Below are 13,488 nucleotides of genomic sequence, written 5' to 3'. Positions count from 1 at the left end.
TGGAGTTACCTGTTAGAATCATCAAGAGGAACAGGTGCCATTTTGAGTTTGACTTCAGGACGATGAGAATCACTGGCTATCATTTTGATCCTAAGTGGGCTCTCCTCTCTGAAAGTAGACTTTTCTCGTGCATCCAGATTCTTGTGTAGAGGGGGACTGTAATCAAAGAGGTCTTTGAGCTTTTCAGACTTTACCTGCTCAGGTGACTGAGTTTCTTTCTTTACTGTTATTCTCTCGGAACTTTTGTCGTCTTCCTTGTGCTTATCTTTTGCAGCGCTAGGCCTTTCCACTACGTAGCCAGTCTCTTTAAGTTTATAATTTTTTTCTTCTCTAAATCCATCACTTTCTCTATTGCCTTTCAGTGAAACTTTGGACTTGTACTTGGGTCCTTCCTCCTCAGTATTCCGGTGAGATGTAGTAGCAAAATTTTTACCCTGATCTGCAAGAACTGACTTCCTGAACTGTCTATAATCCTCTGTCTCCTCTGTATCATCCCCTTCTGAATCATTAAACTTTTGTTTTCCAGACTCTTTATCACTAAAGTAATCTAGCGCTTCCTGGTCTTCCCATTCTCCCTCTGCCCTCCCTTTCTCTGATCCTTTCTCCTTTGGAGCCTCTTTATCCCTGGTATTACCCCTATCAAGCAGGAATACTCTAGACTCTTCATCTGTGAACCTGTGAATAAGCAGAGAAGAGGATGGTAACTCTGGATTGCATTCACTGTGGATCACTTGCATACTTTTATGTGTTGCCCAATACCACAGGACCACTAATAAAGAAAAAAAAACCTTACTGAAAAAGTGCTTTCTTCAGATTCCACTTCTAAAAAACATTAAAAGCATCCATACAGCACTTACGTACTGAGTTTTTAAATAAATTTACGTATTAGACCTGAAGTTTAGAGAGTAAAGCCTTTCCCAAAAACCTGTTCTAGTCACAGACCACAATTCTACACTAACAAATCCAATTATCCATAATTTCCATAACATGCAAACACTGTTTAATTTTTGAGACTAAAAACCATTAATAAAGAGTATACTCATCTATCAGAATTCTATTAATTATACTCAAAATTTCAGACTGTAACACAATCTACCGAAAGAAGAGAGTTCACAAAAGTGAACTTAGTATTATTTAAATACTCTAACAGAATCACAAAATATTTCATATATACTTTGCTGCAGAAAATGATTCCTGGCAATACTAAGTAGAAACTGTTATCAGTGCAACAAGCAATTTAATTGTAGTTTGTACAGCCCTATCCCATAAATAGCCTGCCTGTTCTATTTTCTTAGAGTCAATCAAACTACATTAGCAACCAATTTTCAGAGTTTTTTAGCAACTCTTTAGCAATGCTTGATATCAGAATTTAAACAAAGTATGTTTCAAACGTTACTAGAATAAGAAATACCATTATCTTTTCCATAGTCAGATAGTTTTATTAAGTGGCAGCTGCATGTATTAATACCACACAAATAAGAATATGTACTATAACTACATTATTTATATGTTACCTTATAATGAAGAAAACAAAATAAGCTTTCAATGCTCTAACACAAAATTCATCTCTGTAAGATCTTACATGTTAACCCAGTTATGCTTTATGCTACTCAATTTCTTATTTACATTCTTAATTCTGGACTGACTAAAAATGAGTAAAATTAAAAAGAGAAATATAAATTAGTTTCTATTAAAACACTTAATTTCCAAAGTTAACCAGATGTAGTATAAACAACTTGGAATTATAAAGAATTATGAGTGAAAACAGCTAACTACACATCATGGTGCAATTTTAAGACTTGTATATCCAAACAGAATTCGAAGTACAAACCTATTAATATTATAATCTAAATACATTAATGCTTACCTTTTTAAGAATTTTCCTGTCTTTGCAGTTTCCTGATCTCCGCCATCAGGATAAAATGAAGAACGTCCCCTAGCCTCATCTCTTGGAGCATTCTGTGGTGTGATTGTCTTTGCAGGGCTTCTTCGTGAAGGGATATGATGAATTGGACTATTCTGAGAAGGACTGTATCGACTAGATCCATTTCCAACAGAACCAGACCCAGACCTTTCAGGACTATGCTGAATGGAATGTGAATGCTGAGAGGGGGTGTTTTTTGCAGAGTGGACTGTACTAAGCATGGGGGCATCAGAGCAAGATGAACTCTGACTAGGTGGTGTAGCAATCGGTGAAGGACTATGAGGTGATCTGGGACTATTATCATAAGCTGAAAGGCCAGGCCAAATATCACCCGATGTGGCTGATGATTTGTTAAACTCATCAATAGATTCAGATGGGTCATGTTCAAATGTATCTTTCGGCTCCTCCTGCGATTTACTTTTCAAAGGACTCTCTTCTTGGGGCTCCCCTTCAGCTTTTTTGGTTTGTTTTTCCTGAGACCCTCGTCTTTTAGAGACAGGAGATTTGCTATATGGGGATGAAGAACGAGAAGAGGATGATCTTGGAGACCTAGAAGATCTATATGACCGGCGAGATCTGCTTCGGGATCTTTGAGAAGAAACGGATCTTCTTTTTGGACTCCTGGAACGTGAACGACCTCGTCTAGGACTCCTAGAGTGTCTTCTATTCCAGACAGGTCTATAACCACCTCGATGATATCTCCCTCCTCCTCCTTGATAATACCCTCTGCCCCTTCCTCTGTACCCATAAGGTCGTCTCATTCCTCTATTATTTCTGTAATCTCGGCGATAATCTCTAGAATAAATACGATCTCTACTACGAGATCTTGAATATGTCCTGGAACGAGACCTAGAACTAAAAATGAAATAAATATCAATGCAAGAAAAATAAACCATTCCACTCTACCATTCTAAATACTTATGGTTGACCATACAAAAATGTACATTTGAAAGACAAAACCTTTCATTTATACAAAAGTTTATCGTTTTTAATGAAAAAAGCCTCACTTCTAAGATATATATTGAGAGAATAAAGGCCTGAGGAACAAAGGCAGAGAAAACAGGAAAATACCTAACAACAGGACATACTAACAAATCACAGTAAAGTTATACAAGCACTTAAAGTAATAAAGTAAAAGAATATTTAATGGCATAGAAGAATATTTGTCAGTCAAACACTACTGCCTAAATGCACACATAATACTGAGACATCAGAATCGGAAACAACGAGAAACTATGAAATAATATGGAAAGATGGCTTACTGTCAAATAATTCTCGTGTTACCCAATTTATCTCTTAACATTTTAAATTCAAAGAAATTAACCATACATGCAGTGTAAGAATCTGAGATCTGAAGTCTCACTAACTTAAATCAAACCTAAGCCCTGACGCTTACTAGCTTGTACCTTGAACAATTCTCAATCTCTCCAACTCTAAAGTGAAGGTAAGAATAGATCCACTTCACAGAGTTAAGAGTAAAATATATTAATGAGTTTAGCATTGTGTCTAAACACAGTAAGCACTTCATATTAGCTGATTATCATTATTAAAAGAATTAAAAACACAGTAATTCACCTGTATCTCTTCTTTCTAGAATGTGATCTTGATCTTGATCGAGAACTAGACTGTGATCTAGACTTTGATCTTGAAGAATGTGATCTAGAATTGGAGCGACCCATTTCTTTTCTCCTAGTCAATGAGAGAGCAAAAAAGTCAAAAATCACAATTCAAGAAGTTTCACATTCTTATTTACTTTGAAAGAACTAAATTTTATAAGATGTAAGTTTCTTAAAGGATATTACTCATCACCATTTTCAAATGAATAATAAGACAATATCCCTATCTATTTATCTTCACCTGCATGACAGGTACTACATATTGTAGATAGATTTCTATGGACTGCACCACCTATGTGCCTCAATTCAGAAAGGCAGCAATTACAGAAGCCAGAAAGAGCAATACAAGACTATAGCAGTATGTTAGATGTTATTCCTTGCCCAAAACAAATGCCTACCTGTCTTATAACAAAGATAAACAGTATCAGAGTAATAATATCAGATAAGGAAACTGAAACAAAGAAAATACAAGTGATAGAATACTAAAAAAAAAAACCTAGCAGACTATCATTCTAAATGCTTTACGGCCTTAAAATGGGACTAAATTAACCATTCCATGTATGTAATACTACATGATTACACATGAAAATGGACTTATGTGACAACGCTAATTCACCCTGTAGCTTTCTAGTAAGCAGATAAAAAAGGATAAAAGATACACTGGAAAGACTGCTAGAAGATAGATACTGGAAGTACAAGAAAAAAGAAAAGTTGGGTATCAATATTGAAACTTTTCTAAACACTACTTAATATCTAGTGCAGTAATTAAACTTCACTGGATACAGAAATAACAGGACTAAATAATTTAGAAGATCTACTCTTCTCAAAACTACACACACACACACACACACACACACACCACACACACGCCTCCCAAGTTTATTTCTGCTGTAACTACTTCCAAATTTCCACTTATTACCAAAATAACCGTTTCCATAAAAATGGACTCACTAAACTTCTATTAGCCTATAATTGCCATATGAACAATTTCTCCTACCTAGGAACTGTCAGTATTAAGATAATAGTATTTTAAAGTACTAAGATTGAGTTGAATTACAGAGGCAGCAACATAATGTCTGCACATACTTCATCGAAAACCATAAATGACAAATTCAAGGTTTCAGATATTTCAAAATAAAACATAACTATCCTAAAGACAAATACTAGCCTTATCTTCTCTAAATAAGAAACATATAAAGACAATATCTTCCTAAGAGTTGTAGTGAAGACTAAATGAGCTGATACATGTAAAATCAACTTTAATTACCTTAATACACTAATGCAAAGGTGTTAAAAAGTTAATTTATGGAATTCCTCTTATATGCATAAGGGAAAAGGAGTTATTAGCCTGAGTCTAAGTTGATGTATTTATAAAAGCGGAAGGAGACACACAATAGAGAAGCAGAAGAGATAAAGAGAATCTTTTTCCTAAAGCTTTTAAAATCTGGTTTACTTCATGTAAGCCACCAAAAGGAAACGAAGCAAAAAAAACAAAAACCCCAAAAACAAACTCAAACAAAAAAAGCTTCTGTCTAAATCACTTTTAATCACTCAGATTCATGAATTAAAGTAGTTGCATTTTCTCAAATAAACCTAAACTAGAAAACTAGAAAAACAAATGCTATTTACCTTGAGTTTTATGCAGGATTAAACAATCAAATGAAGTCTCTGAGATACTGTAAAGTTCTTCCTGGAGAAAATGGTCTGAGAAATTAAACTCTAAATTCAAATTCCTAGCAAAGAAAAAAAAATACAAATTGATTTATGGTAAATTAAACACCCACAGTTCACAACAATGAATTATACTGGCACTGAAATCAACTCTTAATAAAAGCACTAATGATTTCAGGGAAAGGGAAACTCATTTAGGAAATAAACTTTTAACCATAAAAGCTTAAGAAATAGTTTTTGTTTTAATCAGAATGCAGACGTACACCATGAAACTGACAGCATTTTACTTTTTAATTTAAATACCTGAATTCTCATTTTAGTAACTTGGGCTTTAGAAAACAGAAACTGTGCTGTTATCCTATCAGAAAATTTCAAAGTGGGGCGCCTGGATGGCTCAGTCGTTAAGCATCTGTCTGCCTTGGGCTCAGGTCATGATCCCAGGGTCCCAGGATGGAGCCCCACATCAGGCTCCCCGCTCGGTGGGGAGCCTGCTTCTCTCTCTCCCTCTCTCCCTGCTTGTGTTCCCTCTCTCTGTCAAATAAATAAATAAAATCTTTAAAAAAAGAAAGAAAAAAATTCAAAGTGGCTAATATAATGCCAAATACGGTATTCTTGGAATATCTAAATGTGTCACCTATCAGTAGTTATTATTCATAATGCTATAATTATAACTTACCCAAAGTATGAGTTTATTTTTAATGCTCTGCTACTTTTCTTTATTCTCTCTGGGTTACTTTCTTTCTACAGTTTAGTTTCATCTGAAACTGGTTTTTAAAATTCTTATTAACAGATACCACAGTAACTCTAAGTTCAGTGCCTGAAAGCATTTTGATACATGTTCAGACATTCCAATAAAAGAACAGGCCATAAATGAAACAACTATCTAATGAAAGCCAATACTCTTCCCAATTTACATTATGCAAATAAATTAAAATTTTGTCCAAATTTTAACCAGTTATCAACACCCAACAGGTTAGCCTTGTAAGTAACATTCAGTGACTGATCACCAATTACATGCAAAAAGAGAGTCAAAAACCACTAGAGGAGCAGAAACTAATGAACAAAAGACTAATACGTGCCTAACCTTGAGAAATTCATAGACCATTATAAATGGAAAAAAAAATACACATAAATATGAAAATCTGTGACTCTTAACAAAGATCCAATAAAAACTGCAATAAAATTGGAAATACAAAGGAAAAGAAATGGTAAGATTAAACTGGTGAATCAAGAAGGTTGTCCCCTATATACCCATGATCCTACAGTTGGGGAGATTAAGGGTTCAAACTAGGAAGAATAGGAACTACTAATTAAGGGAAACATACTAAGATAAAAAATAACAAAAGACCATAGATACAGAAAAAAAGGATTTCTAAAGCGCATGCACGTTTAGTTTTTAAAAAATAATCAAATTCCCCCAAGGGAGCAGAAAGAAATTAATCTTCTATACTGATATATTGTTATAAAACTTTGTTCTGGACCTAGAAGTTCAACACTACTGATTCATTGCTGGAAGTGATACAAGGCTCATTTTATCCAACACTTCCCCTAACCAATTCTAAAAAGCTAATTTTAATTTCCACATATCCAAAGGAAAACCAACTGCCAAATCCCTCTTTACTCCAAATCATGACTTCTGAAATTCCAAAAAAATAGACACTAGAAATAACAAAGAGAGGAGGGGCTGTAGGTTATACTAGTAGATACACTTTCTTGTTCACCATCTATAAATATGGTTAACTATCTATAAAAAAACTCTTAAGAACATATGTGAAGTATGATGTATAATATATTTAACAATACTTAATAATATATATTTAACACAAAATATATTTAACATTTAACATTAATGATATTTAATATAGTTAGTACAAAGACCATAATCAGCTCTAATTTTTTTTTAAAGTGCTGACACTGTTTGTTTTTTTTTTGAAAGATTTTATTTATTTATTCGACAGACAAAGATCACAGGCAGAGAGAGGAGGAAGCAGGCTCCCTGCGGAGCAGTGAGCCTGATGTGGGGCTCGATCCCAGGACCCTGGGATCATGACCTGAGCCGAAAGCAGAGGCTTTAACCCACTGAGCCACCCAGGTGCCCCAGCTCTAATATTTTTTAAATTAAAGTTTATGTAAAAAGCACTATGCTAGGTTTTATGGGAAACAGGACTATGGAAGAGGTGCTTGCTCTCCAAAGCCAACTAAACAGGAATAAAAATCAACAAATCATAGCCAAAAACATCTGAATACCAACCACGTGCTAAGAACTACTAGGCGACTTTAAATAAAATCATCTCATTTAATCCTCAATCTCATAAACTACATGTTAACCCATCTTTCAAATGAAGAAAATTGTAAGGTTTCAGAATTCTTCTGAATTTACAAGATGCCTATAACATGCCAGGCACTATTATTCTAGCACTGGAAATACTGTACTTCAAGTGAGACATTAAGTTGCCTACTCTCTTGGGGCTTATGTTAAAGGGAGGGATAGAGAGAAGGGAAATAACCCCACAAGATGTATGTTAAGAGGTGGAGAGAAGACTACAAAGGTGGGTCTCTGGGCCTTAAGAAGTTAACATTAAAGCTAAAGACAAGGTACACTGCAAAGTTACACAGAAAGAAGAGCATTCTAGACCGAAGACACAAACTTGGCAAATTTAGGACAGAAAGATCACTAAGAAAAGTTGAGGCACTCTGATCATGGAGAGAGGGTAGGAGTTAAGGTGGAACAGGCAGGAATGGACCAGATCAAATTGCATCTAGAAAGCAGGCCAGAACAGAATAAAGAGTAGATTTTATTCTAACTGCAACGGGAAGGCTCTGCAACAATCAGGGAAGTCACCACCAGCTTTACATTTTAAAATGGCTGCTGTGAATAGCATGGACAATATGGAGAGGACAACAAGGAGATAAATTAGAAGGTTGAGATTCAATATAATGGTTACCTGGAAAAGGCAGTAGCAATGAAGTTGGAAAAAAGAGGCAAAGTGAGAATCAGATGTGGAAATGCAGTCAACAGCATTTGTTCATAGGTTGTTGGTGTGGAGCAGAGAGAAGTGGGGGCAAGGGAGGGGTGGAATTCAACAGTATTCCTAAAGTCTCAGTTTTGGGCTCAAGCATCTGGGAGATGTGCAAGTTTGGGAGAGTAAAGAAGAGATTTCTTTGCCCTTTCAGGTTGCCCATAGTTAGAGTATAAATGGTTAATCCAGAATTTGACCCAGATCTCTTGATCCCGTTCCTGCACTCTCTCCAGTGCTCTGACAGGTGCTTGATGTGGCCATAACCTATATATAGAATTCAAAATGCCCAATCCATCTTCCCTTTATTACAACCAAGACTGCTTACTAAGAGACCGTAAAAAAAAAAAGATGTAAAAAGAGAGGGAATAAATTGTTTTATATGTTTTTATCCAACTGATTCACCAACCAGTGAGGAACATTAAGAGAATAAATCAGGCCATATTTATTAAGTTCTTTCTTGTTAAGAAAGTCTTTTATGCAAGAACACATGATGATCAGCTAGAACACAAGTGATGAAAAGAAAAGAGTTCAACAAAATACTCAAGCTCAAGCCCCCCAAAATGGATTCTTTAGATTACCCTATCAAGCATATTTGAGCCAAGTTTTCCTTTTAGCAGATTCGCGGAGTTTGGCTTCCAGATTTCTGTAAACAAATCACTGCTATTCACATCTTTAATCATCCTAAAAATAATATCCTAATACTATTATTACAACACACTAGGTTCAAAAATCCTGACTTGACCATTAACTAGGTGCTCACCACTGGAAAAGTTACTACCTTAATCTCTTTCAGCTTCAATTTCCACAGGTATAAAATAAGGCTATCAGTAATGGTACTTACAGGTTTAAGGTTACATGAACTAATGAATGTAAACAGCATTTTGCACACGGTACACACTCAAACATCAGCTATCATTATTGGTAACTGGTTTGTGACCGTTTTTCCTGCAGGTCATCTAATCTTGCTTCAAATGATTCTTGTAAGAATAAATATTTCTGATAGAAAATTAATCAGCATTATAAATGCATACTAAAATGACTGGAATTTTGCTTTTTAATACTCCAAAAAGAAACACCTGGGTGACTCAATCAGTTGAGCATCTTTCACTCAGGTCATTATCACAAGGTCCTGGGAATTGAGCCTTCAGCAGGGAGTCTGCTTCTCCCTCTCCCTCTGCCCCTCAGGCATGCTCGCTCACTCGCTCACTCACTCGCTCACTCACTCGCTCACTCACTCGCTCACTCAAATAAATAAAATCTTTAAAATAAAATACTCCACCAAAAAGTAAATAATTTAAAATTGGCAAATGCTGACAATTACTAAACCTGTATGATGAGAGCACAGGAACTCACTATTTTTTCTACTTTTGTCCTTGAAAATTTCCATAATTAAAAGCTTTTGAAAAATGATAGGTTTAGTCACAAGTTTTTAGTTATTTGTCCAGCTTGTCATCCTGCTTTAAAACAAAACAAAAAACAAAACAAAACCAGCAAGGGACTGAGAAAAATCCCTGCATTCTAGACCAGGCTGCACCACTCCTTGGCTCATGTGGCCTTAAAATGCTCTACCTTTTTGGTGTCTACCTAAGTGTAGAAATACTGGATCAAGTTTGAGAATTCCACAAAATAATACACAAATGTAGACGAGAATTATTACTACCTTAATGTTTTTAGATTTTTTTTTTCTGTCCTGCAGTCAAATAAAACATTAATGTTTAAGATTCTGAGATAACACTAAATCACCACTAAGAATCTGGATGTGAAGAAGGAACAAATTCATAACCTAAAAGTGTAACGTAAACATTTATACTTACTATCCGGAGATATACTGGGCTTCCTGATTCCCTTATCTACATCTTCGTTCATTAATAAATCAGTGTAAATTACACAGAATTCAGCTAGTGTTCAACTAAGGATTTTGAATGTAGTTTCTGGAAACTCCCAATCCAAAGTTCTATATAGAACTGAAAAGACTTTCTCTATTTCTACAAGTCTTCTCATCACACAGTTAAATCTAATAGAGGTAGATGAATTCAATAAACTCATGTAGACCTAAGTCTTTCAGGTGGTTTTTAGAGATCTGTCTCTTGAGTCCTAAAATACTATTGTTCTTACAAAAAAAGAAAAATCTCCTAGGCTACCAATTATCTGAATGAAGGGGGATTCCAATGTTTATTACTACAATGTTAGTGAAAACATGGTATCCTTAAAACAAAATGGCTATGAGCCATCAGTACATAAACTTTGGGTTGTTCACCATGAGTTATTTTAGACACACAATCCTTATAGAATTATTTATCCTAAATTGACTAGAATCACATAAAAATGCAGATAAACTTGTAGCGGTTTTTCCTATGTAAAGAATCTCTACTGTCGAAACAGTAGCCCAACCATTCCAACTAGAGTCTAACTGGAACGAGAATTTACACGAGGATTAAGGAATTCTGGTTTCCTTTTTAATACCTACAATAAATTAAAAGGCACTGCTCCAGTAACATGTGTCTTAAGTAACTAACCTCTTTACGTCAATTTTGGTCACATCTACCTTCAACTTTGGCCTTAATTTTTTCAGCCTAAAACGTTAAAAAAAAAAAATGACATAGCAATGTGGTTGCTACTACTACTGCTTGCTTCTGATAAGATAAATCTTAATGTGAAGAAAGCCAACTTATGGACTTAAAAGTGAGGGCCAAGTCCCTAACCTTAACTCGCCACTCCCACCCAATTACCCCCACTGTCTGTCTATCATGGTTTCAGTATCTGACTCGATATAAAGACCTGAATCACTTGCCAAAAGGATGTGGTTTCGCTGGTACTACTCAAAGACTGCCTTTTGGGCCGGGGTAAGGGGGCGGGGTAGAAACAAGGCTACTCTTCGATCCATCAGCTAAGGCCTGCTCCCCAGGCTAGGAAACGGTAACTAGGCACCAACTCTGAGAGTCGAGCGCACACGTTCGCTTCAAAACAAAGTGGGTTGCCAGGGGGATCCGAGATTAACCTCGGAGAAAACCGTCCCGCGACACCGAGAGCCGGAGGCGGATGCCCGTGTCAGAGACAAGGAACAGCAGAACACGTTCTCAGTAACAAAAAACAAAAAACAAACAAACAAACAAACCGGGGCGTAAACCGACGAGTAGCGAGAAGCCGGAAAAAAGGAATTTAACGACGACGCGAAAACGGGTCAACCTACCCAACGCACTTTGCTGCAGGTCATAGTTGTTTTATGAAAGCCCCAAAGCCTGGAAGAAAGGTGGCGCTCCCAGCCAATGAGAAGCGAACACAAGCTGCACCTCCAGCGGCCTCAGCAGCCGTAGGCGGAGAAAGGAGGAAGCGCGCGTGCGCCGGGCGAGCTTTCAGTCGGGCGCGCGCAAGGGTCCGGGCCGAGGAAATGGGGGAAGGGTGGAAGAGGGAGGTATGCGCACGCGCACGGAAAGGCCGCGCGGTCTCTGGGTTTCGAGCCAGGTTCGTAACCGCGCGCGCGCGCACCGTTCTCGCTGCTCACCCCACCCCCCACCTTTCCGACCTGTAGTGCCCCGAAAACCTGAGGGAATCTGATGGGAGAAACGCATAAATAACGGCGAAAGGGTCTCCTGGGTCCTCCTGTAGCCGCCAACCCGTCACTACCCACAAAAGATTCAACAATATTCACTCATTCTCGGTATTTGCTGCCCTTCGAGTGATTTGAATGCAGCATGAGGCCTACCTGAAACGCCGAAAGCACCGTTCCCGGGACTTATCTCCGTTGTAACTACACAGCGGCCATTTCCCGACTCAAGAACGGGAGAAAACCATAGAGGTATCTTCGACGCGCTAGCTCGTCTCCGTCACTTCCGATTTGGGGCGTGTCCGCCAGTGCCGCTAAATATCTGGACTAGCCCCGCCCACCCTTCCGCCCTAAACTGGCTCCCCAGCTATTAAGATGTTTCCTGAGGCTTTCTGGGAAGTCTCGTGGCAGGTCTCGCGCGATGATCTGGTGGCTCCGCCCTCCGGCCTTGAACTGCCGCCTCGGAGGTGGTGACAGTAGATGGTGGGCGGGGTGTTTTGTTAGGCCGTGAGGTCTCCTGGCCACACCGTGGAATTCGCGGGAGTCTCTACCTAGCTTTGAAGGTGCACCGTGGACCTCTCTGTCGGCCCCGCTTTTTGCTTGTTTGGTCTATTCATACTGTGGCGCCGACGCGGACCAAAAGCAGAAAGCCAGTCTCACGCCGAGGAAAAGACAAGGAAGCTAGAGGGCTGTTGGCACACCGCGTCTCCCTTCGCCAGCAAGCGCCGAGTTTCTTCTCGGACGCCTCAACTGGAAACTTGGAAGTGTCGCTTTTGCTTTGATGTAAAATGTGCCAAACGCACTTCGATTGTAGAAAAATGGCCACGAGCTAAGTCCCCTTCCAGAGTAGCGTCAGACCAACTCTGTTAACCGTAACAGAGTTCGAACCGCAGAGCTCTGAGCAGCTTGGGCTGTCCTGCTTTGCATCAGAAGCCGGTGCTTCTTTCCTCCCGACGCTGCTAAAGCATTACCACTTAGGCACCCCGGAATGTTGGCGTAGGCATAAAAATAATACAGAGCACGAAGCATAACGATCATTTGTGCCGGCCGAGAAACAGCCCAATATAGCTTGGTCTGCCAGAAATATAAGTCAGATTATAAATAGGCAAGCCGCGTTTGATTGGGACAGAATTTCAAATAAAAGCCATAGTGCATTTTCTATTAATACTTGTCTGGGCTGCACTTTCTTCCTTAGGCCCTGAAACCGTTATTACTTTGATGTTTAGGGACTTAAACTACCTTAAAGGATTTCAAAGTTATAATTAGCAAACCATCTTGTGTCAGTTAAATCCAGTGTTGGGCCCTAGATGTGAATTTAACACTGTGCTTAGGGCATTCTCTCCTCACAATCCGATTTGCCAGCTCAACTAGAAAAAAATAACCTCATTTTCATGGAATAAATTCTCATTTTTCTCTCGCTGTACAGCCTGCCCCTAACCCTACCACCACCACCACCACCCCAATGTGGAAAAAGTAATCTTTGGCCTACGTGGTGCACTGACAAGTCCCAGGCATTTAGTAGGTGCTTAGTATTTGTTGAATGGGTGAACTATATTAAAGAAAAAAACCTAAACTTTGATAGCTCAATATAACTCTACTATTCTGCATGGGGGGCTGGGTGGAAAGTTGTTGAAAGATTTTAATCAGAGGTATGACATCTATTTGGGAAAGATCTTTAAGTTGCTATGTGAGAAATGGTTGACACTGGGCAGG

The 13,488-nt window shown here is 38.2% G+C and overlaps 1 protein-coding gene across 5 annotated transcripts in view; it reads right to left on the bottom strand.

Moving 5' to 3' along the window:
• The window catches only part of BCLAF1 (BCL2 associated transcription factor 1), a 29,402-nt gene extending 17,334 nt beyond the window's left edge, over nt 1-12,068 (bottom strand). For 3 of the 5 annotated variants that reach the window (XR_013966954.1, XM_080805463.1, XM_080805464.1), the window contains exons 1-5: nt 11,935-12,068; nt 5,170-5,273; nt 3,500-3,613; nt 1,868-2,779; nt 10-675 (exon numbers count right to left, since the gene is read on the bottom strand). Coding sequence is in view for 4 of the 5 variants with exons in the window: in XM_080805463.1 (XP_080661589.1) it covers nt 10-675; nt 1,868-2,779; nt 3,500-3,603 (1,682 nt within the window). In the remaining variant the exon portion in view is untranslated. The remainder of the gene's footprint in view (nt 1-9; nt 676-1,867; nt 2,780-3,499; nt 3,614-5,169; nt 5,274-11,934) is intronic. The other 2 variants (XM_080805465.1, XM_080805466.1) reach the window with 1 other exon arrangement.
• Between the last annotated feature and the right edge of the window lie 1,420 nt (nt 12,069-13,488).

The sequence above is a fragment of the Martes martes genome, assembly GCF_963455335.1.
Source record: "Martes martes genome assembly, chromosome: 6".
Lineage (NCBI taxonomy): Eukaryota > Metazoa > Chordata > Mammalia > Carnivora > Mustelidae > Martes > Martes martes.
The sequence above is the reverse complement of the archived record's forward strand: the minus strand, read 5'-3'. Positions and strand labels throughout refer to the sequence as shown.